Source organism: Gekko japonicus, unplaced genomic scaffold (assembly GCF_001447785.1).
Source record: "Gekko japonicus isolate JY-2015 unplaced genomic scaffold, Gekko_japonicus_V1.1 scaffold1553, whole genome shotgun sequence".
In the NCBI taxonomy this organism is placed as follows: Eukaryota; Metazoa; Chordata; class Lepidosauria; order Squamata; family Gekkonidae; genus Gekko; species Gekko japonicus.
In genome coordinates, this window is record NW_015160257.1 from 286,101 (window position 1) to 313,985 (window position 27,885).

General features: G+C 51.6%; 1 protein-coding gene across 1 annotated transcript; it reads left to right on the forward strand.

The window, feature by feature from the left end:
* Positions 1 to 1,806: 1,806 nt before the first annotated feature.
* On the forward strand, positions 1,807 to 27,885 carry LOC107113222 (nuclear receptor subfamily 2 group F member 5-like). Its single transcript, XM_015414522.1, has 3 exons — positions 1,807 to 2,020; positions 8,568 to 9,095; positions 27,611 to 27,885. Exons 1-3 carry the CDS (start codon positions 1,807 to 1,809, stop codon positions 27,883 to 27,885), a joined length of 1,017 nt encoding a protein of 338 aa, XP_015270008.1.

Below are 27,885 nucleotides of genomic sequence, written 5' to 3' on the forward strand. Positions count from 1 at the left end.
CCCGGCGCCAAGGGTACCCCCCCCCCCTCCTCCTGGCTGCCAGTCTTCCTAAGAGACTGACTCGCCAAGGGCTGGTTTGGATCTGGTCTCTTTTGGGGGGGGGGAAGAAAAAAACAACAGAAGCCCCTTTCCCCCCAGGAGGAACACGCCCCCCCCTTTACGCCCCCCTTCTTTGCCAGCAGCGACAAGCCGGAGAGGTGCTGGGACTTTGTAGGAGGGGCACGGTGGCGGGGGGGGGGAGATGCTCCCTCCTGGGCCCACCCCACAAATCATTTGGGGTGGTCCTGAAGCAGAAGCCCCTGCTGGCATTTGACGGTGCCTCCTCTCTGGGGAAGCTGCTTGGAGCCAGGACTTCTTCTTCGGGGCCCGCCGATCTGGTTTCCTCATCAGGTGGGTCTCGGGAGACCATCCTGGAAGAGGCCGAAGAGCTCTGCCCTTCGAGTCGGGCACCGAGGGGCGAGGCGGGTGCTCGGGCCCAGAGCAAAACGGGTCTCTCCTTCACCCTTCACCAGCTCTGGGAATAGGATGCTCTTTGGGCACAGGTGTGGGTGTGCGTGGGGAGGGGGATTTGCCGAGCGGCTCCTAAATTGTCTCCCTCTTTCCCAACAGGACGCTTGTGTGGCTCTTCCTGGCCGTCTTCTCTTCCCTCCGCCCCCCCCTCCCAGATGTGTCAAGACCCCAAGGCCTTCTGGAAGTTGTGGGTTTCCCACCGGTGCACTCAGATCGTCCCCCCTCCCCTCTGAAGACCCGGCAAGGTTAAGGGGGGGATGGCCCCGCTCCACATCCCGGGGAGAATCCTTCCTCTGTCCCGGCAGCCGTCTGGACCGCCTCTGTCTCCTTGCAAGAGGACTTCCGCGCCACGGGGATTCTTCTGCCAACGGAGCTGCTGTTAAGCCAAGTGGGGAGGGAGAGGCGGGAAGGGGAGCGCGCTTTTCCCACGGAGAAGAATGCCAGGAATGGCTTGCTGCCTTTTAGCCTTTTGCTGATTTATTACCGTCATTTTTAAAATTTTATTCTTTTGCTGGAAGAATTTGGGCTCCGGCAGCGGTCCGGGAAAGTGGAAGGAGGCCTTTGTGCCGGTCGTCTGCTCAGCCTCCGAGAGAGAAAAACCCGCCAAGCCTGTCTCCTCCCTTCCTCTCCCTGGACGGACGCTAATTTTTTTGTCCGCGGGACGGAATGCCTCTTTCCTTCGGCCCGTTTTGTCACTCCCCCCTTTCCCCGGTCATTCTCCATTTCTCTTTTCCTCTCTGCCGCTGCTTCCCCTCCTCCTTTCCCACCACCGGGACTGTCGGCCTCCAGGCGCAACAGCCCACTCCCCTTTCTTCCCTCCCCCTTGGCCGTGCGGTTCCTACTTGCTTTCTCCCTCCCCCTCCCCCTGGCCTTCCCTTTAGCCCTGTGCTCCCTCTCTCCCTGGCTTCCCACCCCTCTCCTCTGGCCTTTCCCCTTTCCTGCCTTGATCTTCTCTGGTCCCTCCGCTGCTCTTCTCTTGGCCCCGCCTCCCTCCTCCTTGGTCACCTCCCTTAAATTCTCCGCCACTTCCCTACATCCCTTCCCTCGCTCCGCCATCCCTCCCGCCTCCCTCTCCTCTCTGCCCCTGGGGTGGTCTGGCAAAGTGCTTCCTTCCCCCCCCTCCCTCCCTCGGCCACGATGGCTCTGGTGGTGGCCCCCTGGCAGGAGGAGCTGCCCGGGGCTCCCCTGGGGCTCCCGCTTCCCCCTCCTCCGCCGCCTCCTGCCCCCGGCGCCCTGGAATCCGGGGGAGCCCTGGCTGGGAGCGAGAGCAAGGCCTCGGCAGGGGCGGCGGCGGCCATGGACTGCCTGGTGTGCGGGGACAAGGCCAGCGGGAAGCACTACGGGCAGTTCACCTGTGAGGGCTGCAAGAGCTTCTTCAAGCGCTCCGTGCGCCGCAACCTGAGCTACACCTGCCGGGCCAGCCGGCAGTGCCCCGTCGACCAGCACCACCGCAACCAGTGCCAGCACTGCCGCCTCACCAAGTGCCTCAAGGTCGGCATGCGCCGCGAAGGTGGGTGGCCCTCGAGCCCCGGAGACCCTAACCCTGCCCCGCCCGCTCCCCCCTTCCGCCCTCTCACCTGCCTTCCTTCCCCTCCCCCTCCAAGGGGGAGGCTCTTTCTGCGTGTCTCTTTGGTGTCGTGGTTAATTTCTAGGAGAACCGGGTTTGATTCCCCACTCCTTCACTTGCAGCTGCTGGATGACCTTGGGCAAGCCGTAGTTCTGACAAGAGCTGTTCTTGAAAAAGAGCTCTCAGCCCTACCTACCTCACAGGGTGTCTGTTGTGGGGAGGGGAAGGGAAAGGAGTTTGTGAGCCGCTCTGAGACACCTTTGGGTCGTGAAGGGCCATGGGGTATAAATCCAATCTCTTCTTCTTCTTCTGTTCCCTACTCTCTCAGAACGTGAGGCTACTCACATGCATTAGCATAAATTAGCCAGTTTGGTGTGGTGGTGAAGTGCGCGGACTCTAATCTGGGAGAGCCGGGTTTGATTCCCCACTCCTCCACTCGCACCTGCTGGATGACCTTGGGCAAGCCGTAGTTCTGACAAGAGCTCCATTTCCTTTCCGGGCCATAGGCTGTCTGCAGAATGTATTTTGAACGTAACAGTGCTCTTCAGACTTGCAGTATCAGAGTTACAGGTGCTTCTTCTGATGCTGTTCTCTGTTCTGTACAGCAGGGATAGGCTGGGAATCCTAAAAAGGTCTTGGAAGAATCTTCCACAGGGGTCCCAGGTAATGGGGCAGAGCCTAGGTGGCCATAGATACCATGGTGTGGGTCCCAGCTGCAATGCTCCCTCTGAGCTGTGGCGACTCCTGTGAGCAAAAATCCTACTTTCTGAGCTACGGGCATTAAAGTGGTGAGCGAGCGATTTGGTCGCTGCATAAATTAATCTGCTCTGGAGCCCTCCTTCCTGAGCGAAGGCACAAAATGTGTGAGCCGGAGGCTAAAAAAACTGTGAGCCGGCTCGCGTTAACTCAGCTGAGAGGGAACACTGGACGCAACGCTCCCTCTCAGCTGGGGAGTCCTGTGAACAAAAAATCTACTTTGTGAGCTGCTGGCATTAAAGCTGTGAGCGAGCGATTTGGCTGCTGCATAAATTACACAGACGAAGGCAAGAAGAGGGGGTTCCTCCTGGCCTCCTGCGGCACCGCGGTGGTGTCCCTGACTGGACGGCTTCTCTCCCCCACTAGCCTCGGCGACTGCACCTTCGAGCAGATCGTCAACGCGGTGCAGAACCACTTCGCACCCAAGCCCACCGAGCTGACTTGCCGGGTAACATTCTACACCCGCAACCAACTGGGCAGAGAGACCGCCGCAGAATTTCTCGCTGAGTTGCGCCAGCTCGCGGCCGATTGCAACTTCGGGACACACCTGGACGATGCCCTCCGTGACCACTTCGTCGTGGGTCTGCGAGAGGAGAAGCTCCGTCGGAAGCTGATGGAGAAGGAAAAGGTCACCCTGAAGGAGGCCCTCGCCGCCGCAGTCGCGTGGGAAAGGTTGCACTCCGCCCCATCGGCAGCCCTCCAGGTCGAGCCGGGTCCAGCAGGAAGGCATCTTGGCCTGTTCCTGAATAATCCACTGGATCCCTTTCCTTTTTGGCTCCCCTCTTCCCGCTCCTCTATTGTTTCCACCTTTCCACCCACCTCAGCTGCTTTTCAGCCTCCGCTTCCCTTGATCTCGAGGCCGGGCTTCCCTTTCTGCCCCACTTCCCTCTTCGGGCCGCCTTTGGTAGGGTCCAGGGCTCCCTCTAAGCCGTGGGGTCCTGTGAGCAAAAATTCTACGTTCCCCGAGCTAAGACAAAAATGTGTGAGCCAGAGGCCCTAGTTAGGATTCGACTACAAACGTAGTCTAATGTAAACCGCTCTGAGACCCATTAGGCGTCATGGGTGGTATAGAAATCACATGTAAATAAATAAAGAACTGTGAGCTAGCTCACGGTGTTATGTATTGAGCCTGAACTGTACTTAGCTTAGAGGGAACATTGGTAGGGTCGTCTCTCCGGCCAGTTTGTTTCTTCTTCCTCCTCGCCCCAATGCCTTCCGTTTTTTCCTCCCTCTTTCTTTCTTTCTTTCTTTCTTTCTTTCTTTCTTTCTTTCTTTCTTTCTTTCTTTCTTTGGCTTGGTGTTCTTTTTCTCTTATCTGATCTTAAAGCTCCCTCTTTTTCTGTCTCACTCTTGTCTTCGGCACATTCCCCACATCCCAGCTCCCCCCCCACACACACACTTACTGCGGGGCTCTTTTCTCCTCCTCCTCTCGTGTTTTGTGCTCCCTGGACTCTTCTGGGTCTCCTGCTGTTTTGCTCTCGCCCTTTTTCGTGCTCCTCCCCGTCTCCCCCTGAACCTCCAGATTTGCCGTGAAGTTTTGGAATACTGCGGTTCCCTCCCTCGTCTTCCCACTGCCCCGTTCGCCTGGGGCCTCCTCTCCTCCGGGACCAACAATCGTTCCTTTTTTGATAGCTTTGAAGGCATACTTGGGAGGCTCTTGCTCCTCTGCTAAAGGGGGTCAGCAGGTTTTGCTGCCGCTCGAAAAGCCTGCAAGACCTGTATGGCTAGAGGTGACAGCGGGGCCAAAAAAGAAAGAAAGGATTGTTGTCTAAGGCTTTCACGGCCGGAGTCCATTCGTTGTTGTAGATTTTCCGGGCTGTACGGCCATACAGCTCGGAAAATCTACAACAACGAAAGAAAGGATTCTTTGCACCCATGGTGCCTGTTTTCCAGGGATTTGGGGGCAGGAGATTTTCAGATAATTTCTTCCCCCCACCAGAGAAGTGGAGGCAGTTGGGAAGAGGGATTGTGACCCCAGCGCGTACGCCTTTGCACCGTTTTCAGTCCTATTCCGCTGGCTTTGCAGGCTGCTAATGTGTTCTATAAATTTCCCCAAATGATATCGATACTAGCAAGCACCATGCGAAGAGATGCGTCTCTGCAGTGGCCCCCTCCGAGAAGCGGTTCTCTCTCTGCCGCTTGCTCTCTTTGCCAGGCGGGGGGACGGGGACTCTGTCCAAACCTGCCCCCCCACCCTCTACGCCTGCCCTGACTCGCCTCTCTGCAGGGCATCTTCCCACTGGTGGACCTCCTGATGGCACTGGTATTTCTGGCCCCTGTGTGACAGAGTGTTGGACTGGAGGGGCCTTTGGCCTGATCCAACATTGGCATCTCTTATGTTCTTATGTTCTTATGTTCTTATTTCCCTTTGTCACGTAGATGGGAGGTTTTGTGCCAATGGGTGACGAGGCAATTCTGCAGGATCATTCATAAGAACAGAAGCCAGTGCTGGATCAGGCCAATGGCCCCTCCAGTCCAACACTGTCACACAGTGGCCAAAAGTACCAGGGGCCTTTCCTCATAAGACTTGGACTCCAACCCTCTCACCGCCCTGGTGAGAGCACCCCTTGCCCCAGAGTCCCTGTCTATACCTTGTGGCTAATAGCCACTGATGGGCCTCTGCTCCCTATGTGTCTCCAATTCCCTCTTGGAGCCGCCCATGCTTGTAGCTGCCACCACCTCCTGTGGCTCTAGTGGGGGCTTCTTCTGGGGGAGCCCTGGCACAGCGGTGGCGGTAAGGGGAGGCTAGGGGCCCGGTCCGAGAGGCAGCACACTGCAGCAGTGGCACTCGTGGACGGCTGGACTGGAATCTGGGAGTCCCAAGATCAAATCCCCGCTTCCCATGAAATTCAGAGAGTAGCCTCCTTGGGCCGATCCTTCTTTCTCCGTCTACTGTATCCTCACAACAACAACTCTGTGAGGTTGAATGGAGGAGGGGGAAACACAGGAGAGACGGTATTGAAATGTGCGCCCCTTTCCCCCTTTTTTTTTTGCTGTCTAGTCATCATAGCTGAGTTCCAGCCGCTCCAGGGGGTTTTCCAGGCAAGGGGCGGACAGAGGTGGTGTGTCATTGCCTGCCTCTGCGTAGCAACCCTGGACTTGTTGGGTGGTCTCCCGTCCGAGTACCGACCAGGGCTGATCCTGTTGAGCATCTGAGATCGGTGAAGATCGGGCTAGCCTGGGCCATCCGGGTCAGGATAATAATAATCGTGTCCCGTCACGTTGCAGTTAACCTCTAGCGACCCTGTAGGGTTGCCAACGCAAGAGACATTCAGAGTTGGTTTGCCATGGCCTGCCTCTTTGGCGTCGTGGTTAAGTGCGCGGACTCTAATCTGGGAGAACCGGGTTTGATTCCCCACTCCTCCACTCACAGCTGCTGGATGACCTTGGGCAAGCCGTAGTCCTGTCAGAGCTGTTGTTGAAAAAGAGCCGTTTCTGTCAGAGCTCTCTCAGCCCTGCCTACCTCACAGGGTGTCTGTTGTGGGGAGGGGAAGGGAAAGGAGTTTCTAAGCCGCTCTGAGACTCCTTCGGGTAGAGAAGGGCGGGGTATAAATCCAACCCCCTTCTAGGAGCCAGTTTGGTATAGTGGTTAAGTGCGCGGACTCTAATCTGGGAGAGCCGGGTTTGATTCCCCACTCCTCCACTCACAGCTGCTGGATGACCTTGGGCAAGCCGTAGTCCTGTCAGAGCTGTTCTTGAAAGGGCAGTTCTTGAAAGAGCTCTCTCAGCCCCACCGACCTCACAGGGTGTCTGTGGTGGGGAGGGGAAGGGAAAGGAGGTTGTGAGCCACTCTGAGATTCCGAGTGAAGGGTGGGGTATAGATCCAATATCCTCCTCCTCTTCTTCTTCTCCTCTGCATGGTGATCCCGCATTTCCTTGGTGGTCTCTCATCGAAGGACTCACCAGGGCTGTTCCTGCTCAGCTTCTGAGATCTGATGAGATCGGGCTCGCCTGCGCCATCCATCTCAGGGTGCGGAACAAACAAGGTGGTGTTTGCCATTGCCTGCCTCCGGGGTGACCCTAGGCTTCCTTGTTAGTCTTCCATCAGAGTAGAGACCCAGTTTGGTGTGGTGGTTAAGTGCGTGGACTCTAATCTGGGAGAACCAGGTTTGATTCCCCACGCCTCCATTTGCACCTGCTGATGTGACCTCTGGCACAGCTGTCCTTGGAAAAGAGCCGTTTCTGTCAAGAGCTCTCTCAGCCCCGCCTACCTCACAGGGTGTCTTCTGTGGGGAGGGGAAGGGAAAGGAGTTTGTAAGCCGCTCTGAGACTCCAAGTGAAGGGCGGGGTATAAATCCAATCTCTTCTTCTTCTTCTACTAACTACTCTAAAAAGAAAAGAAAGGGAAAAAAATTGATTAAGGAACGTTTTTTTTTTTCACATGATGAATAAAATATTTTAATATTTAACATGATGAATAAAATATTTTAATTTTAATATTTAAAATATTTTCCAAATCATTTCTAAAAAAATACGCATGGTATCAGATTGGTCTAATTTCTGTGCACTGAGGACAAGGAAGTCCTAGGCAAGAAACTGAACTCTCCAATGCAAGAACAAGATGCATTTCTTCCTTTAGGAGGTGCTGTTGTCACAAGAAAAGAAAAAGGCTTCCGTTTTGTGTTTTTTGCATGTGGGTGGGTATTCTGTTCGTAATAATTGTTTGGATACACTAACTTTTTAATAGGCTAGTTGTGATAATTTCATGCCAAGTAAAAATGTCCATAGTCATATTTTATGTTCCTAAAGCAACAGAATGACTTTCAATCTGGAAAAGAAAAAAAGAAGTGCTAATGTAGCATTTTTTCCCAATTTTTCTGAAAATTTCCGTTTTCCCCCGGAAAACCCCCCAGGTTTTTTCCCAAGCTTCAAAATTTCCGGAAATTTTGCATTTCTACTCTGCTTAGCGGCTGAGTTAGCCTGGGCCACCCAGGTTGGGACAAAAGAAATGACCCGTGTCTGTTGGGAAGTGCCGCAGCCAACTTAGGGCGACCCCGTAGGGATTTCAGGGCAAGAGGCGTCCAGAATTGGTTTGCCATGGCCGGCCTCTCTGGGTAGCAACCCTGGACTCCTTTGGTGGCCTCCCCTCCAAGGGCTAACCAGGGCCCAGCCTGCTTTAGTCCCTGAGATGTGATGAGATCGGGCCAGCCGGGGTTATCCAGGTCAGGGCTGCTTATCATTTCAAATGTGGTCCACTCGCATGCACACGGGCTGTTGCATCCTTGACTGTGGGGTGAGGAACAGAAAGGAAACTAATCCCAGAGTGATGTCCACCTACTTGGAACTCATTCACACCGAAACGAATCTATAAGAACATAAGAGAGACGCCAATGTTGGATCAGGCCAAAGGCCCACCCAGTCCAGCACTCTTCTGTGTCACACAGTGGCCAAAAATACCAGGTGCCCTCGGGAGATCCAGCAGTGGTCTCCTTTCTATTAATAATGGGGGCGAATAACATAATAGGCTGTAGGAAAATAAGATTAATATTTTGTATTATTGTTTGCTATAGAAATTAATAAACTGACTAATACAAAAAGGTCCACCAGCAGGGCCAGGACATTCCCCTCCCACTGTTGACCCCCCCCCCCAGCACCAAGAGGGTCCTGGCCACAGATCTCTCCTCTCTCACGCCGCTGGGCCCTGGCTGGAGGTCTGGGGTCTCGGGGTGCGTGCGTGAGGCGCTTCTGCTGGGTGTTTGTGGCTGATTCCGCTCTTCTCTCTCTCCCTCCTCAGCTGTCCAGCGGGGCCGCCTGGCGCACGCTCAGCCCGGCCCCGGCCAGTACCCCTTGGCCAACGGAGACCCCTATGGCTGCCCCTCCTACCTGACCGGCTTCATCTCGCTGCTGCTGCGGGCGGAGCCCTACCCGGCCTCGCGCTACGGGCCCCAGTGCCTCCAGGCGGGGAACATCATGGGCATCGAGAGCATCTGTGAGATGGCGGCCCGCCTGCTCTTCAGCGCCATCGAGTGGGCCAAGAACATCCCCTTCTTCCCGGACTTCCAGCTGGCCGACCAGGTCTGCCTCCTGCGCATGACGTGGAGCGAGCTCTTCGTCCTCAACGCCGCCCAGTGCGCCATGCCCCTCCACGTGGCACCCCTCCTGGCCGCCGCCGGCCTCCACGCCTCGCCCATGTCCGCCGAGCGCGTGGTGGCTTTCATGGACCACATCCGCGTCTTCCAGGAGCAGGTGGAGAAGCTGAAGGCGCTGCACGTGGACGCGGCGGAGTACGCCTGCCTCAAGGCCCTGGCGCTCTTCACCCCGGGTGAGTACGTGGGCGTGGCGTGGGGCAAACCCTGCGGCCCAGGCCCAAGGTCGGGATTTGCAAGGGACAAGCGGGAAGCAGGGAGAAGGCGGAGAGGAGCAAGAAAGGACCGGGGTTGCTCTCCAGGTGACAGATCAGTTCACCTGGGGAAAATGACTCCTTTGGAGGGTGGACTCTGTGGCATTGTAGCCCCTCCCCTCCCCACCCACCTCAGGCTCAACCCTCAAATCTCCAGGAATTCCCCAACCTAGAGTTGGCAGCTCCAGGAAAGGGTAGAGGGAAGACCTGGCCCTGGGAGCTGCTGTTTATGTGGCCGGGCAGAGGATCATGGGAAGGAAAGAGCTGCCGGGAGAGTCTGACCCACAAATAAAGCAGTCAACAAGACTTGCCAAAAAAAAAAAAATGCTTACTTTACAATCTGAAGCACTACAACACAATAAATCAATTCCTACAAATCAAAAGAAAATCCTAGTGCAAAGGTACATCATCAACGTCGTCTCCGGATTATATAACAACGTTTCAAAACTGGATCTTCCTCAGGGAATGTTGGAGTGATACAAAAGTTCTCTTGTTCATAAAGTGTTTTACAACAAGTCATGAAAGATAATACATTTACTGAGATCAGCATCCTATCCGAATGTATTATCTTTCATGACTTGTTTTAAAGCACTTTATGAACAAGAGAAGTTTTGTACGACTCCAACATTTCCTGAGGAAGATCCAGTTTTGAAATGTTGTTATATAATCCGGAGACGACGTTGATGATGTACCTTTGCACTAGGGTTTTCTTATTAATTGTAGGAATTGATTGATTGTGTTGCAGTGCTTCAGACTGTAAGGTCAGCATTATCTTTGCAAGTCTTGTTGACTTGCTTGATTTGTGGGTCAGACTCTCACAAGGGTTCTCTTTAGACTTGTTATCTGATTAGGTCGTGCTTGTCCACATTTGTCTTGCAAGGAAAGAGCTGCAACAGAATGAGGGGGGGCGCATTTTGCAGGCCCTTTTTGCTGCTGAGGAACCCCCCCTCTTTATTCTCTAAGTGACTTGAAAAGAGGCAAAAGTATTTGCAGGGTAGCAGAGGCAGCACCGTTCTTCCCGGTGACCCCCCCCCCTTCTGGTGCTTGAATGTGTGCTTGAACGTGTGAAGCTGCCTGCCACTGAATTGGAAAATAAGTATAAAGGCAACAGTCGTGAGAGTCTGACCCACAGATCAAGCCAGTCACCAAGACTCGCAAAGAAAAAGCTTCCTGTGTATTATAATCTAAAGTACCACAACATCATTAATAAATCATAAAAAAATCCTTGTGCATCGGGACATCATCAACGCCGTCTCCGGATTATATAACAGCGTTTCAAAATTGGATCTTCCTCAGGAGATATTCTGTAGTGTACAAAAATACAATTCTTTAGAGTACATACTATGTAAACAATAGAAAACAGTATAAAATCGTGGCACAGTCTTACTTACAGAGTAGTACAAAAGCTCTCTGTATTCATGAAGTGCTTGACAACAAGTCATAAGGAATCTGTAATGTAATAATGCTCCTCTTGTTATGAAAAAATATAAGGTATTTTAAGTTACAGAGCATTTTAAAAATTAAGCCGACCTAGTAGTAACTTACACTACATTCAGGTAGGACGCTGATCTCAATAAACGTTCAGGCTCAAATATGCTGCTAAGCTTCTAAATGGATCCCGGGAGTCTTCCTCTAGTGATTCCTAAAAGGTAAAGGTAAAGGTTTCCCTTGCTCGAAAGCCAGTCGAATCTGACTCTAGGGTTGCGGTGCTCATCTCCGTTTCAAAGCCGAAGAGCCAGCGCTGTCCGAAGACGTTTCCGTGGTCATGTGGCCGGCATGACTAAACACCAAGGCGCACGGAACTCTGTTCCCTTCCCACTGAAGTGGTCCCTATTTATCTACTTGCAAATTCTTGCTTTCGGACTGCTAGATTGGCAGGAGCTGGAACTAGAGACGGGAGCTCACTCCGTCATGCGGCACCCGGGTCTTGAACTGCTGAACTACAGACCTTCCACAGCCGGCAGTTCAGCGTCTTCACCACTCGAGCCACCGCAGCTCCCTAGTGATTCCTAGCAAAGCGTCATTAAGGGGACCTTGCAGATTGCTAACAGGTGATAAGAGGCAGTAGAAGGTCAGTCTTGTGTAGACAGACTGGCAGTGGTTCTCCAGGGTCTCAGGCGGAGGTCTTTCCCGTCACGGGGATGGAACCTGGGTCCTTCTGCATGCCAAGCTATGATGGGAAACTGTTGCTGTCCTCGGCCGAAATCCTGGCAGAACATCTCTGCCTTACAGGCAGTGCCGGAATTGCATTAAGTCCCGCAGGGCCAAATCGGGAGCTGTTAGAGAGTCCCACCAGGTCGGATCCAGGGCCGAGAAAGCCCTGGCTCTGGTCGAGGACAGCCGGATGTCTTTAGGGCCAGGGAATCATCAGCAAATTGCTCTCAGCTGAGCGTAACGCTCTCCCAGGGACATCTGGTTTTCTGTGTGGTGTCGTGTTGTCCTTGCATCAAGTAAGTTCCACTTTGGCAGAAGGGCGGGATAAAAGCCAAATAAATAAATAAATATGTGATCCCTGATTGGCTGGGGTTGCTTTCCGACAACAAGGGCTTAAGAAATAGTTGCCCCACCAAGGCCACTGCTGATTGGGCAACAAAGAAGCTATAAAAGAGCTGAAAGGGAGCAGAGGGAATGTAAGGGAGGTCTGCCCCCCCCCTGCCAAAAACCCTACACTCACGTCAAAGCTATTTCCGTGCAAATGTGTGTGGAGGGCTTGATGCCTTCACATTAGATATTTTCACCTCTCTCTGGTTCAGCGTCTAGTGTTTTGCATTTGGGTGGGGGCCAGTCCGGTTGCCTAAAATCACCCCTGAGCAACTCCAGAAAGGGGCAGGGCAGGAAAAGAAGTAGAGTCTTGGCACCGTCTCGAGTGCCTAACGAATTCAGCCAAAACATGAATATTCTGTGCAGGAACTGAGTCGAGGCAGTTCCCTTTCGGAGATGCTTGCGGTAACTCTGGAGAAGACTTGCACGACCTGGAACCCAGCCTGGATCTCTGGCACCCTTCTCCAGTCAGACCACACCCCAGATATATTTCTTTTGACGCATGCACACACATGGGGATGCGTACACACCAATGCTCCCTCTAAGCTGTGGAGTCCTGTGGGCAAAAATTCTACTTTGTGAGCTACTGGCATTAAATTTGTGAGCGAGCGATTTCGCTGCTGCATAAATTAGTTTGCTCCGGAGCCATCCTTGGTGTCGTGGTTAAGTGCGTGGACTCTAATCTGGGAGAACCGGATTTGATTCCCCATTCCTCCACATGCAGCTGCTGGTGTGACCTTGGGTCAGTTACAAGTTCTCTCAGAGCTATTCTCTCAGGGGCAGTTCTTGAAAGAGCTCTCTCAGCCCCACCGACCTCACAGGGTGTCTACTGTGGGGAGGGGAAGGGAAAGGAGTTTGGAAGCCGCTCTGAGACTCCGAGTGAAGGGTGCATGGTATAAATCCAGTCTCCTCTTCCTCCTATTTTAACTAGCTATATCAGGGGTGTCGAACTCATTTGTTATGAGGGCCAGATCTAAATGAGACCTTGTTGGGCTGGGCCATGTGTGTCATAAAATGTAATACCAGGTAGCGGAGATATAAACTTTACACAAAGGGGTTTTTTTTACTTAAAATAAAAACATGCTTAAAACATTAGCACTCTTGCAATATTTCATTTATTTAACAGTGTCTGATAACTGACACCTCTTGCTTTGAATTACTGCGTCAAAATGTCTGTGCTGTTGCAATCTTGAGCAATGCCCCCTCCAAGCTGTGGAGAGTCTTGTGAGCAAAAGTTCTACTTTGTGAGCTACTGGCATTAAAGTTAGGGTTAGCGAGCGATTTGGCTGCTGCACAAATTAGCTTCCTCTGGAGCCGTCCCTTCCTGAGCTAAGGCAAAGATGGGTGAGCCGGGGGCTAAAAAACTGTGAGCTAGCTCACACTGACTCCACTCAGAGGGAACACTGCTCCAATGCTCCCGCTAAGCTGGGGAGTCTTGTGAGCAAAAGTTCTGCTTTGTGAGCTTCTGGCATTAAAGTTGTGAATGAGCGATTTGGCTGCTGCATATCTTGGTTTGCTCTGGAGCCCTCCTTCCCGAGCCAAGACAAAAATGTGTGAGCTGGAGGCTAAAACACCTTGAGCTAGCTCGCACTAAGTCAGCTTAGAGGGAACACTGGCCGGGGCTCTCCTGGGGACCTCGGCTGTTCAGCCCACAGCGTATTTCATAACAGCAGGCTTGGAAATATTTACTGAGTGCATCTCTAGGCTCCTTTCCGCCCAGACGTCCCCAGGGCTGAGTATAAGAGATTAAAGCACAATTCATTATAAGACTAACAAAATATGTGGCAGGGGAGGAGCTGTTGTGAGTCACCGCTCACCTCTTCAGATGCAGCTAGAATGGGAGTCCGTCCTATTTATTGGAAAGCAGATGTTGAATGACAGTAGCAGGCATGGTTGGATTAGGTGTGATATGCAGAGGGGTAATAGGCGTGGAGAAATCAGCATTGGTAATGAGACAGGAAACCTGGGTCTCGATTCAGTCCAGGTAGCTGCATTGTCTTGAGCATCATTATCAGTTTCAGTTCACCCTCTTGATCTACGTTCATGGCTTTTGTTTTGTTTTGCTGAGAATCGGGGCTGACCGCTCCCTCAAGCGTAAAGCTTCTTTGAGACCTACCTGGTTGGGTTCTACCCTTTTATGCCGAGAACTTATTTATGTGTCATCCCCCACGCTGGTTTTGGAAATCCTGCGCAAAAAGGTCATATTGGCCTCAGTTGGAATCTGCTTGTTTTCCTCTGTAATTTCAATGCATATCTGTCCTTGGGATGTGGCGGTTGATAGGTGGGTTCTTTTGTAAGATTCACGATCCTTGTTTCATACATTTCGGAGTCCCCGGTGGCTTCTCTTGGGAAATTGTCCCCTTGATTTTTCTCCACCAGACGGGACCTTTCCTGCTCCAGCGTGGCAATGCCGGTTCCCTCCAGCAGGGGGAGCGAGCAGGTAGCTCTTGTTCCCTCTGCCGACCCAGGCCAGAATTGCTGGCAAAAGCCAAAGGGGTGACCATTCTGCACTCTTGATGGTGGAGGCCAGTGGAGCCATCCACCAAGTTGCCCGCTAGTCAGGGGGCCAGCTGAGACCCTCTTCGTGCAAGAGGCCTACAGCAGAGCATGCTCCGGCAGACCCCTATGGGGAACAGCCCCCCCCCCCCGTTAGAATCATAGAATGTCAGAGTTGCAGGTCATCTAGTCCAACCCCCTGCACTCTACAGGAGCGTAGCCGAAAGAGAGCCCTACAGCATCCCCGAAAGAGGGTCGTCCAGCCTCCGCTTGAAAACTCAATGACTTCCCTTGCCCCGTGCCACACTTCTTGCTTGTGTGTCTCCTTTCTGTGCCTAGTGCTGATTCCCTAATAAGCAGGGGTCATTTAGTAGAAAAAGAGGTACAGGAGCTCATTAGCATGACTCATTTGCATATGGGGGGTCAACAGTGGGAGGGCTTCTAATGTCCTGGCCCCACTGCTGGACCTCCTGATGGCACCTGGTATTTTTGGCCACTGTGTGACAGAGTGTTGGACTGGATGGGCCTTTGGCCTGATCCAACATTGGCGTCTCTTATGTTCTTATGTATGTTCTTATGTCTAAGTTTATGCTTAGAGTGATATCTAGGGATTTAAACATTAAAACCAGTATTTTGAATTTGAAATCAGTTGGGACCTAGTGCACTATATCAAAGATGGTGTTATAAGTTGTTAACATAAATGCAGAAGACTTTGAAATGAACATGACCAGCAGTTTAACAATCAAACTGTTAATTTATACTTGAGCCCCTGAGACTGAAATTCAAATCGAACATCATGTCAAGCAGGTTGATTCCTGCACAGTAGGTACTTCACAGGCAATCTTGCAGAAGCTGCTTCATATGTTCTAGGGCCTTGAACATATTGAGGCAGTCAGTTACAGTAGTTATTTATCATTATACAGGGCAAGAGTCATACAGTCAGGGGTCATTTCATAGAAAAAGAGGTGCAGGAGCTCATTAGCATAACTCATTACCATAACTTATTTACATATGCCACACCCCCTGACATCACCAGAAGTGTGTCAGAAGGCAACACCCACTGCTCAGGCTCCACTGGACTGTTTTGGATTGCTAGCTATGGGGGGGGGAATGTACAGGATCTGCCTTCACAGAGGAGGGAGAGCTTGTACCTGAATAAAACTTGGTCTTAAAGGTGCCGCTGGACTGTCTTGGACCAGGGGAGTTCTGCAACTTACCTGGCTGCTTCTTGCTCTGACTGAGGGCTGCTGGGAGCAGGGGGCGGGGCTTGTTGCATGTGCCCGCCCCCTGGGCTCTTTACTGCCGGAGCTCCGCTCCTGTGCGCTCCTGCAGGAAATGACCCCTGCTAATAAGAAGAAAACCAGGTATGGTGGGGAGAAGAGTCCACCACAGATCTTCCTGGGCCACCAGCCCCTCTGCCCCCCACATTGTGAGAGCGCTCCTCCTGGAATGTCTGCACTTCCCCACGGGGGTGCGGGGAGAGCCATCCCTGGCAGGTGGTTGTGGCGGCCATGGGTTCTGGTTGATCTTTTCCCCCAGTGGCACCTTTAAGACCTGGGGGCTTTGGAGCTGCACTAACACCCCCCCCTCCATTTCCCCCTGCAAATAGATGCAGTGTTTGCTTTGGGCAAGAGGAAGGGGTGGGTGGGAACCGCGGCTGGGGGAGGGGCTCCTCTTTTCACGATGCCACCATTCTGTGAGGAGCCGTTTGTGGCAAGAATGTTGTGCGCCCCCTCGCAGCCGTGGACTCGGGGAGGGGGTGATGAGACAGTGGCACCATGAGAACACACTCTTCTTGACTGTGCCTTTTCGGTGGGTGCAAAACGTGGGCCTGCCTCTGATATTTGGGGACACTGGAATTCACCGGCTACAGGCTGAAGAAGAAGAAGAGATTGGATTTATACCCCTTGCCCTTCACTCGGAGTCTCAGAGCGGCTTACAAACTCCTTTCCCTTCCCCTCCCCACAACAGACACCCTGTGAGGTAGGTGGGGCTGAGAGAGCTCTGACACAAACTGCTCTTTTTCAAGGACAGCTGTGCCAGAGCTTGTGACTGACCCAAGGTCACATCAGCAGGTGCAAGTGGAAGAGTGGGGAATCAAACCCGGTTCTCCCAGATTAGAGTCCGCACAGTTAGCCACTACACCAAACTGGCTCTCAGGCTGTCTCTTGGGACTGCTGTGCAGGCCCTGCGATGCTCTTGAGTTCCAGTTCTGCTGGGAGCACGTAAACCTCTTTGGGTCTCTTCTCACTTACGAGGCCGCGGGAGGAGGTAGGCTGAGCCAGGATGTGACAGAGCTGTGCCTCGGCTCCCTTGCGAAGGCTTCCTGCCTGCTGCTGGACCTGGCACCAGTCCCTTGCCCTGGCTCCCCTCGCCTTCTGTGGTGGCCCCGCCTCCACTTGGTGCTCCCTGCCTGTGGCTTCACCCTGGATCCCTTAAGGGTGGCCTCCTTTGGGGAGGGAAGCAGCGGAGCTCTCCCGGAGTCCTTGTGGCTGCTGCTGGGCCTGTGGGGTGCAGGCGTGCCCTTGGACACCCCCCCCCCCCGGACATCAGCTCTCGGAATGGATCGAGAAAACCCTCCCTGTGTGATGGGGGTGCGGGAAGAAGCCCACCGACTTGCTAGTGCACGGACTAGCAACAGATTATGATGATGGTTTTTCAAAGCGGCCCCACTTTTCAGTGCAGAGAATTCTTTCTCAAAGCAGGCTCCTTGGGCCAGGGGCTGCCTCAGCACGCCCGCTCTCCGCTGCCAGGGGGGTGGTAGGGCTGAAAGAGCTGCCCGCATGTACGCAGCTGTGTGTGGGCGTGCCTGGCAGATAAACAGCCCGCCTCTCTCCTTTGCTTACGCCAAGGAAAGCCCCTTCTCTCAAGTGTCCCATTCTTTCAGCCTTTTGGTGGGCCACCACGGAGCCCCCTCAAGAGACAAGCTTTCAAGTCAAGGCTATTGATGGCCACGGCCGGCCACCCATTCTTCCGAGCCCCGCTCAATGTCTGCGCAAGGGCCCTGCTGCGTTTGAAAAGCGGCAACCTTGAATGGATGCACCGGCGGGTCCCCGTGGGCCCCTCCGCGGGGGCTCTGTTTGGGGCCTGGCGAGCCGTGGGGACCCATCTGAGAGCTCTGAGTGGGGGGCCCTTTGGGGACCCTGCGAGAGGGAAGGAACTGAACGCCGCTGGCTTGGGCTCCATTCAAGCCGGGAAACGTCACCATCGCCTGTATAGTTGACTGGCGTGGAAACTAAGCTGGGTGTGCCTGTGGAGGGATTCTCCGTCGAAATGCCTGAAACAAACAAACATCGAAAGTATGTGAGGCTTTTAGTCTTTATTTTTAGCCATTCAGACGATGCTCTGGATTTCTGGGCTTTAAAGGTTAAAGAGAACACGATATAAAACAATTGCCTTTGTCTGATTTACTTACATGCAGTATTCTTCTTTTGCTTTTCCCCTCAAAGAGTCAAAGCAGTGACTAGATAAAGGGCAAAACAGCATTGGCTTTTCCCTCTGTTGTTTTAGCAAACCCACTTTGGAACAGAAATTCCCCTCTGCATTGCATGCCACTTTCACTTTCTTTGATCATCGGATTGTATGATACCCTCTGCATTGCGTGCTGCTTTCACTTTCTTTGATCATCGGATTGTATGATACCCTCTGCATTGCGTGCTGCTTTCACTTTCTTTGATCATCGGATTGTATGATACCCTCTGCATTGCGTGCTGCTTTCACTTTCTTTGATCATCGGATTGTATGATACCCTCTGCATTGCGTGCTGCTTTCACTTTCTTTGATCATCGGATTGTATGATACCCTCTGCATTGCGTGCTGCTTTCACTTTCTTTGATCATCGGATTGTATGATACCCTCTGCATTGCGTGCTGCTTTCACTTTCTTTGATCATCGGATTGTATGATACCCTCTGCATTGCGTGCTGCTTTCACTTTCTTTGATCATCGGATTGTATGATACCCTCTGCATTGCGTGCTGCTTTCACTTTCTTTGATCATCGGATTTTATGATACCCTCTGCATTGCGTGCTGCTTTCACTTTCTTTGATCATCGGATTTTGTGATACCCTCTGCATTGCGTGCCGCTTTAAGTTTCTTTAATCATCGGATTTTATGGTACCCTCTGCATTGCGTGCTGCTTTCACTTTCTTTGATCATCGGATTTTATGATACCCTCTGCATTGCGTGCCGCTTTCACTTTCTTTGATCATCGGATTTTATGATACCCTCTGCATTGCGTGCCGCTTTCACTTTCTTTGATCATCGGATTTTATGATACCCTCTGCATTGCGTGCCGCTTTCACTTTCTTTGATCATCGGATTTTATGATACCCTCTGCATTGCGTGCCGCTTTCACTTTCTTTGATCATCGGATTTTATGATACCCTCTGCATTGCGTGCCGCTTTCACTTTCTTTGATCATCGGATTTTATGATACCCTCTGCATTGCGTGCCGCTTTCACTTTCTTTGATCATCGGATTTTATGATACCCTCTGCATTGCGTGCCGCTTTCACTTTCTTTGATCATCGGATTTTATGATACCCTCTGCATTGCGTGCCGCTTTCACTTTCTTTGATCATCGGATTTTATGATACCCTCTGCATTGCGTGCCGCTTTCACTTTCTTTGATCATCGGATTTTATGATACCCTCTGCATTGCGTGCCGCTTTCACTTTCTTTGATCATCGGATTTTATGGCACCTTCTGCATAGATTTATGGCCATTTTATGGCCCTTCAAGGGTGGCTTTGCAGTCAGTACAGCGTTGCCCCAAGGTATTTGAATGTGGTTTTGAGTGGAGGCTCGTCTTAGAATCATAGAATCACAGAACCATAGAGTTGGAAAGGACCTCCAGGGCCATCTAGTCCAACCCCCTGCCCAGTGCAGGTCTTGTCTACACATGAAATACAGCAGCCACCCTTAGCAGAGTGGCACCCTTCTGCCTCCGTTGATGTCAGCGAGTTTGGAAGGGCGTCGCTCTGCTTAGGACTGCAGTGGTAATACCTGACACACCTCCCTTGCTGCTAACAGCCGGGCCTTAACAGTCCTCCGGATGAGTTCTGGTGGGTTTTTAAGGAAAGTATCCTGTGTTGGCCAGGTAGAAATGCAGAACCGGGTTAATAATAAATTAGCACCCCACCCGCGTGTCGTCCCCACTGTCTTCGGTAGTAAGGAAACTGGTTCCTGCTATGGGATGGTGGTGGTCTTCAGGTGAACAGAAAATGGGAAGAATCTAGATTGGGGGGAACTGTTGTAAGCCGATTAGTAGTCAGGTGCCCTGACCTGGATAGCCCAGACTAGTCTGACCGTGTCAGATCTCAGAAGCTAAGCAGGATCAGCCCTGGTTAGGGCTTGGATGAGAGACCACCCAGGACGCCCAGGATCTCTATGCAGAGGCAGGCAATGGCAAACCACCTCTGAATGTCTCTTGCCTTGAAAGCCTTCAAGTCTCCATAAGTACTAGTAAAGTGTAGGGGTCATGTCCTGCAGGAGCACACAGGAGTGGAGCTCCGGCAGTAAAAAGCCCAGGGGGCGGGCACATACTACAAGCCCCACCCCCTTCTCCCAGCAGCCCCAGGCCACAAGGAGCAAGAAGCAGCCAGGTCAGTTGCAAAGCCCCCCCCCCCCCCGGCCGCCACTCCAAAACAGTCCAGTGGCACCTTTAAGGCCAAGTTTTAATTCAGGCACAAGCTCTCCCTCCTCAGCCGGGGCAGATCGTCCGTGTCCCCCCCCCCCAATAGCTAGCAGTCCAAGACAGTCCAGTGGAGCCTGAGCGGTGGGTGTTGCCTTCTGACACACTTCCGGTGAGGTCAGGGGGATGTGGCATATGCAAATAAGTTAGGCTAATGAGTTATGCTAATGAGCTCCTGCACCTCTTTTTCTACAAAATGACCCCTGGTAAAGTGGTACTACCATTCGAAGCACTGTCATTATGCAGTGCAAAGGGCATCACAGTCTCTCAGTATATATAAATGGGCGGCTGCTGGCTAGCAATATGGAAAAGGGGGCATTCGTAGAAGAAAAGGTTTGAGTTATGATTGGCAGGAAATGGAAGTGGTACCCTCTCTCATTTCCATGGCATTTGTTGGAGAGAGAATGTACGCTAGTTAAGAGTTACAGAGAAATGGCAGATACTTCGGGCTCCGTGCTTAACTTATCAAGGTAGGCATGGAACTTAACTTAACTTGTTAACTTGTTAACGAGAGCCAGTTTGGTGTAGTGGTTAAATGTGCTGACTCCAATCTGAGAGAACCGGGTTTGATTCCCCACTCCTCCACTTGCACCTGCTGATGTGACCTTGGGTCAGTCACAAGCTCTGGCCCAGCTGTCCTTGAAAAAGAGCAGTTTGTGTCAGAGTTCTCTCAGCCCCACCTACCTCACAGGGTGTCTGTTGTGGGGAGGGGAAGGGAAAGGAGATTGTAAGCCGCTCTGAGACTCCAAGTGAAGGGCGGGGTATAAATCCGATCTCTTTTCTTCTTCTTCTTGTTGACTTTTTGGACTCCTGTTGGGTTCGCGCTTAAGCTTTGAGAGAATGTTCGCAATGTGTTCAGTCCGTGGCATCTCGCACCACGGAGGCTGGATAGAATGTGTAACAAATCAGATGGAAAATGCAGTGAAGATAAAGCAGACGTTATTATCCACAGGGAGGATCTGTGCTGCATTGCAGGGCATTTGGAGACGGACGGGTCAGTCCCTAGGACGGTGTGTGTGTGTGCTATGTGCCGTCAAGTCATTTCCGATTTATGGGAACCCTGTGGATTGAGGATCTCTAGAACATCCTCTCCTTAGCAGACTTGCTCGGGTCTTGCAGACTGAGGGCCTTTGTTTCTCCCTTGCCTGAATCATTCCATCTCCTGTTGGGTCTTCCGCTTCCCCTGCTGCCTTCTGCTTTCCCTAGCATTCTTGTCTTTCCCGGTGAGTCTTGTCTTCTCCTAATGCAGTGGTGGCGAACCTGTGGCACTCAGAGCCCTCTCTGTGGGCACGCGTGCCATCGCCCCAGCCAGGCCCAGACCCTCATTAAAGTGTCGAATTCTCTGCCAGATAATTTCAAGTAAATGAAAGCATTTGGGATTGCTTTCCTTACTTTGTTTGGATCATCTTAAGTTAATGTATGGGTTGTTTTTTCTAAAGTAAAACCTCAGTATTCAGGTTAAATTGCCGTGTTGGCACTTTGCGATCAATAAGTGGGTTTTGGGTCGCAGTTTGGGCACTCGGTCCCTAAAAGGTTCGCCATCACTGTCCTAATGTGCCCAAAGTATGATCGCTTCAGTTCAGTCATTTTAGCTTTTACAGAGGCCTATTATCACAGATGTTTTCCCTCGCTGTCACCGTGCACGTCTGTTGGGTTTTCTTTGTCATTCTGCAGTGATTCTCCTCCCTTAAGCATTAAGCTCACTTTCCGGTCACTGTTTCCCCGGCTTTTCTGAGAGCGCTTTTGTGCCAGTTTCCCCCCTCGTCTCACTCCCAAGCCGAAGGTCATTCAAAAGCGTAGAGATTCCCTCGGATTCCCCCTGGGCCCTTTTGCCACCCCTCAAAGGTCACTCTCCCGCCCAGATTGAGGTCATTTCACCCACTCTTTACCTCCTGCCATCCTCACGCCTTCATCGGTGTACAAGCTCCATTTCCCCCTCATTTTTCATTTTTAAATTTTTTTTTGACAAGTGGCATGAGTCTAGCAATATGAGGCTATTGCCAGTCTCAGATTTCTGAATAAAAAATAACAAAACGACAAGGGGAGGGGGTTTAAAAGGAGCTGCGTGAGGTTTAATTCCCTGCTGGTATTAACTTGTTGTATATATATTTTTTATTTTACCATTTAAAGGGATACAAAAGGGAAAGGGACAAAGGGAAAAGTGAGAAGCATAAAACATCATTTGTTAAACACATTTTAAGGACGGATACTATAATAATATAAAACGTGAAAAAATATCGTAACAAATCAAAATATGGTAAGGTAATCAATACTTCAACATAATATGTTTCATTATTTCCTATTTAGAAGGCTAGGGAGGAAAGCATATACACAAGAGACATAAAAAGGAAAAGAGTAAAATTCCTCATTTTTCTTATCTTTATACAAGGTTTGTACTATCATATAATAACTAGTAAATATGTAACTATAAAAGATTAATGAGTATAACTATGAGAATATGATTATACAGTTTGAGTATTAATCTAAATTTCTTTGTAACTCCTCTAACAGCTTTATCTAATACTAGGGGAAATGCCCGTTGTGGGAGGAGGCAAGGGGCCCTAGGGAGAGCTGTTGGCTTGGGGCAAGGGGGGGGCTGGGCCTGGTCCCGCCTGGTGAAGCAGGGCCGGGGCGCGGCGTGCGGTGGCCTCCCCCCCCCGAGCCTGGCTGGGGCCGGCAGAGTCCCCTCCAATGCAGGGCCTGCAGCCTGGCCGGCGAAGGCCGCCCCGTGCGAGGGAAGGCCAGTGCGGGCGCCAGAAAGAGGCCTCCGCTCCCTTACTCAGTTGTATATAAGGAGAGATATGTAGTTTGTAGTAATTATAAAAGGCTCTCCACTTATTCTCAAATTCGGTGATCAGCTTTTTGTTTATATAGTTCATAATTTTTGCCATAACCTTGCTAGTATTGACTTGGAAGGGGGGATCGGAGAGGAGGCAAACGGCAGCTTTCAGTGCTGCATGAAAACAAAATAAGGGGGGGGGATCCTCAGCATGGAATGAAATTATCACGAGATGTAAAGAGAGGGAGAGAGAGAGACTCTGGGATGGGAAGCCTAAAACTTTAAAAGCATTTTTCCCTTTAATGCTTTAGTGAAGAGTGTTGGGGAGGGGGAACCATTTTGGCAGTCTCCAGAAGCCTAACATTAAGAACATAAGAGAAGGCAGTGTTGGATCAGGCCAGTGGCCCATCCAGTCCAACACTCTGTGTCACACAGTGGCCATAAATACCAGGTGCCATCAGGAGGTCCAACAGCGGGGCCAGGACACTAGAAGCCCTCCCACTGTTGCCCCCCCGCCAAGCACCAAGAAGACAGAGCATCCCTTGCCCCAGACCGAGAGTTCCTGTCTAGACCTTGTGGCTAATATCCCCCGATCAGGCTCAGCTCTTAACCTAGGAACATCAGAGAAGCCCATGTTGGATCAGGCCAGTGGCCCATCCAGTCCAACACTCTGTGTCACACAGTGGCCAAAAATACCAGGTGCCATCAGGAGGTCCAGCAGTGGGGCCAGGATACTAGAAGCCCTCCCATTGTTGCCCCCCCCCCAAGCACCAAGAATCCCTTGCCCCAGACCGAGAGTTCCTGTCTAGACCTTGTGGCTAATAGCCCCCGATGGACCTCTGCTCTTAACCTAGGAACATCAGAGAAGCCCATGTTGGATCAGGCCAGTGGCCCATCCAGTCCAACACTCTGTGTCACACAGTGGCCAGAAATACCAGGTGCCCTCAGGAGGTCCAGAAATGGGGCCAGGGCACCAAATGCCCTCCCACTGTTGCCCCCCCCCCAAGCACCAAGAATACAGAGCATCCCTTGCCCCAGACCGAGAGTTCCTATCTATACCTTGTGGCTAATGGCCACTGATGGATCTCGGCTCCATATGTTTATCCAATTCCCTCTTGAAGCCGTCCATGCTTGTAGCCACCACTACATAAGAACATAAGAGAAGCCCATGTTGGATCAGGCCAATGGCCCATCCAGTCCAACACTCTGTGTCACACAGTGGCCAAAAATACCAGGTGCCATCAGGAGGTGCAGCAGTGGGGCCAGGGCACTAGAAGACAACATTAAAATGGCCGCTGAGCCACATGGACCTTCTGCAAACTGCCGAACATGGCTTGGGATCAATCCATTTGGAGGACAGAGAGCAATCCACACAGGACATGCTCTAAAAAACAGCCAAGATCATTCACGACCAGTGTGCAGGATCAAATGAGAGAACCACAAAGGAAAAAACCATACAAATTTTCAAGGAAGGGCAGGAAATTAGTGTTACTATGCAGCTGCTCTAGGACATTGGTGAAATATCCCCCCCCCCCCATTTTTTCAGTTTAGTGGCACAGGACTAAAAAAAAGCTCTCCAGACCTTGTGCCAGGGGACTCCTCCCCCGTACAAACTGCAGCCCTATGCAAAGTACGGTGGAGCTGCAGCCGACTTTGCACAGGCACACACACACACACACACACACACGTGTTGCCAAGGATCACAGGTTGCAGTGCCAGTGTCAGGGGGTTCTACCGTGCATTCTGTACACTCAACATGTTTCCCCATATTTTGAGATTGTGTGGCTCCCATTTTTCACAGTGGCCTATAAGGCAGCAGGGAATCCCCTGGTGCTTGGGGGTATAGCAAACTGGGCTTCCAGCTGCTTGCCAATTTCCAAAAAGGTCTGGTCAGTTTCAACATCGGTTTTCCCTCTTTGCCTGGGTTCCGATCTGTTCCCTTTCATTCAACCCACTAACACTAAAATGCACCTGCAAAACCTGAGCCGTGAGGATTTAAATGGAAGGTGCTCACTGGACACTACTGCGCAGCTACAATAGGGCAACTGCGTAATTCTTTTAAAAAAACTTTGAACGTCACCTCCCTACGCCACAGCAATGTTCCCCGTAAGGTGTGGAGTCTTGTGAGCAAAAATTCTACTTTCTGAGCTACTGGCATTAAAGTTGTGAGCGAGCCATTTGGCTACTGCATAAATTAATTTGCTCTGGAGCCATCCTTCCTGAGCTAAGACGAAAATGTGTGAGCCAGAGGCCAAAAAACTGTGAGCTAGCTCACACTAACTCAGCTTAGAGGGAACACTGGCCACAAGTGACGTTCTACCCCAATTTAGAAAAGTGCATTTTTAAAAAATTGTAGCTGTAGAATAAATACACCGGGGGAGGGGGGGAGAGAACGTTGTGTAAGGTGGTCACAGAATCCAAAATCGAGATTAAAGGATTATTGCTGTGAAAATCTGTGTGAACTGCATGTGTAATGTGCCAGAGATTACAGGCTTGATTTGATTGGGAACCCACATTATTTTATTTATTTATTTATTATATTTATATCCCACCCTCCCCGCGGACGGGCTCAGGGCGGCTCACATTAGCGGCACAGTATGGCCGGTTAAATAAAACATTTAAAACAATTAAAGCAATCATACGATAACATTTAAAATGCTCGCAACAGTTATCCATTAGTAAAGTTAGGTGGTGTACTAAAGCTGACGTATTAAATCCCGACTTAGTGGTCTTCCGGTCTTCCACGGCATTTTGGTCTGATCTCCATACAGGGCCAGTCCGCTGACCCCAAATATTGATGTAATAATAGTTGGTGGTAGTGGTGGGCAGCTCCTGGTGGAAGAGTTCCGTCTTACAGGCCCTGCGGAACTGTACAAGGTCCCGCAGGGCCCTGATCTCCTCTGGGAGCTCGTTCCACCACTCACTTGTCTTTTTGGCGGTCCATGGTATGTGTAAAACTCTCCTCCAGCACTGCATTTCAAAAGAACCTTTATTCCCGTCGACTTTCTTGCCCAGGGCTCTCCCAAGACCGAGAACTAGCCCTTGGCTCTGAGAAAAGACCTGCTGTGTCACTTGGGCCCCTCTCTCTGCAGCCTCACAAGGTTATTGTGGGAATGAATTGCGTCACAGAATCACACAGAGTTGGAAGGGGCCATAGAGGGCATCCAGTCCAACCCGAGAGCATCCCTGACAAGTGTCTGTACAGCCATGGCAAGGGGAAGGGGGAGCCATGTACTAGCACCTTGGCGGGGGGAGGGGGGGCAGGATAAAAACGCATCATGGAGACAAGCTGGGACTCACGGCTTCTCTTCGACAGGGAGAGGCACCCACCCCTGCTTGGGAAGCTACATGCCCTCTTAACTGGAAGTCCTCCTCCGTGACCCCAGCTGTGCTTGTGGCCATTCAGTGGCCAGGAAGAGGCGCTCTGCACATGGTCAGAGGCACCCCCTTTCCAAGCACCTTTTACAACTGAGCTTTGACTCCGGAAGGCAACCTCCACTGCTCACCCTTGGTGAACTTCTGTTTGGGCAGGTAACCCCCCCACTAATAACAGCTGAATTGTTCAGGCCCTCTGTGTCAACAACAACATTAACAGCTAGGGATACTCCAGACACCGGTCTTGGCCACACCTTTGTTACCATCCGAACACGGCCTACTTTGTTACCATCCGATCACGGGCAACCAGGATGGTGAGAGGGTTGGAGTCCAAGTCTTATGAGGAGAGGCTGAAAGAGTTGGGTCTGTTTAACCTGGGAAAGAGAAGGCTTAGAGGGGACATGATTGCAGTCTTCAAGTATCTGAAGGGCTGTCATGTAGAAGATGGAGCAGATCTATTCTCTCTTGCTCCGGATTGCAAGACTAGATCTAATGGGTGAGAATGACAAGGGAGTCGATACCGGCTAAATATCAGGAGAAACTTCCTGACTGTGAGAGTGGTTGAGCAGCAGAACAGACTGCCTCGGGAGGCGGTGGATGCTCCTTCGCTGGACGTTTTCCAAGCGGAGGCTGGGCGACCCTCTGTCGGGTATGTTGTAGGGCTCTCTTTCTCGGCTGTGCTCCTGCAGAGCGTAGGGGGTTGGACTAGATGACCCTGCAAGGTCCCAGTTCCAACTCTTAACATTCTATGACTATGATGTTACCGCCATCAGCACTTTACCTGTATTTCTGATTGTTACGTTATGATTTTTATGAAGTTGCGTTGTGTCAATCCATTGGTGTTTTAATATTTTAACTTTTAATGTAAGCCACCCTGAGCCTGCCTCGGCGGGGAGAGCGGGATATCAACCAAATTAATTAATTAATTAAGTAAATAAAATTGTGGGGGGGGGGTGCCTTTCCCTCTGCCCCACAGCAGCCCTTCCCGGCACCCTTCCCTCCCATCAGCCTCAGCCGTTGCAACCAGTGTTCCCACTAAGCTGAGTTAGTGTGAGCTAGCTCACAGATTCTTAGCCTCCGGCTCACACATTTTTCTCTTAGCTCAGGAAGGGATGGCTCCAGAGGAAACTGATTTGTGCAGTAGCCAAATCGCTTGCTCACAACTGTAATGCCAGCAGCTCACAAAGTAGAATTTTTGCTCACCAGACTCCACAGCTGAGAGGGAGCGTTGGTTGCAACCAGTGTTCCCTCTAAGCTGAGTTAGTGTGAGCTAGCTTACAGTTTTTTAGCCTCCGGCTCACACATTTTTGTCTTAGCTCAGGGAGGACGGCTCCAGAGCAGACTAACATGCAGTGGCCAAATCGCTGGCTCACAACTTTAATGCCAGTGGCTCACAAAGTGGAATTTTTGCTCAGAAGACTCCACAGCTTAGGGGGAACATTGGTTGCAACCCCCCCCCAATCAAAACCAGGGATCCTGACACAGCGAGACACAAGAGCCCGCGTCCCACTTGCTCGTGGCGTGCTGCGCTCACTGCCCCCTCCTCTCTTGCAGATGCAGTGGGACTCACGGACTGGTGCCATGTGGAGAGCGTGCAGGAGAAGTCGCAGTGCGCCCTGGAGGAGTACGTTCGGAACCAGTACCCCAACCAGCCCAGCCGTTTTGGACGCCTCCTGCTGCGCATGCCTTCCCTGCGCATCGTCTCCGCCCCGGTGATCGAGCAGCTGTTCTTCGTCCGCCTGGTGGGCAAGACCCCCATCGAGACGCTGATTCGGGACATGCTCTTGTCCGGCTCCAGCTTCAGCTGGCCGTACATCCCCATGCAGTGA

Bases quoted from the DNA above. Each gene is read 5' to 3' on its own strand.
- LOC107113222 (XM_015414522.1), top strand. From the start codon at position 1,807: ATGGACTGCCTGGTGTGCGGGGACAAGGCCAGCGGGAAGCACTACGGG. The intron at 2,021-8,567 runs GTGGGTGGCCCT...CTCCCTCCTCAG, and splicing joins GGTCGGCATGCGCCGCGAAG to CTGTCCAGCGGGGCCGCCTG. The intron at 9,096-27,610 runs GTGAGTACGTGG...CCTCTCTTGCAG, and splicing joins CCTGGCGCTCTTCACCCCGG to ATGCAGTGGGACTCACGGAC.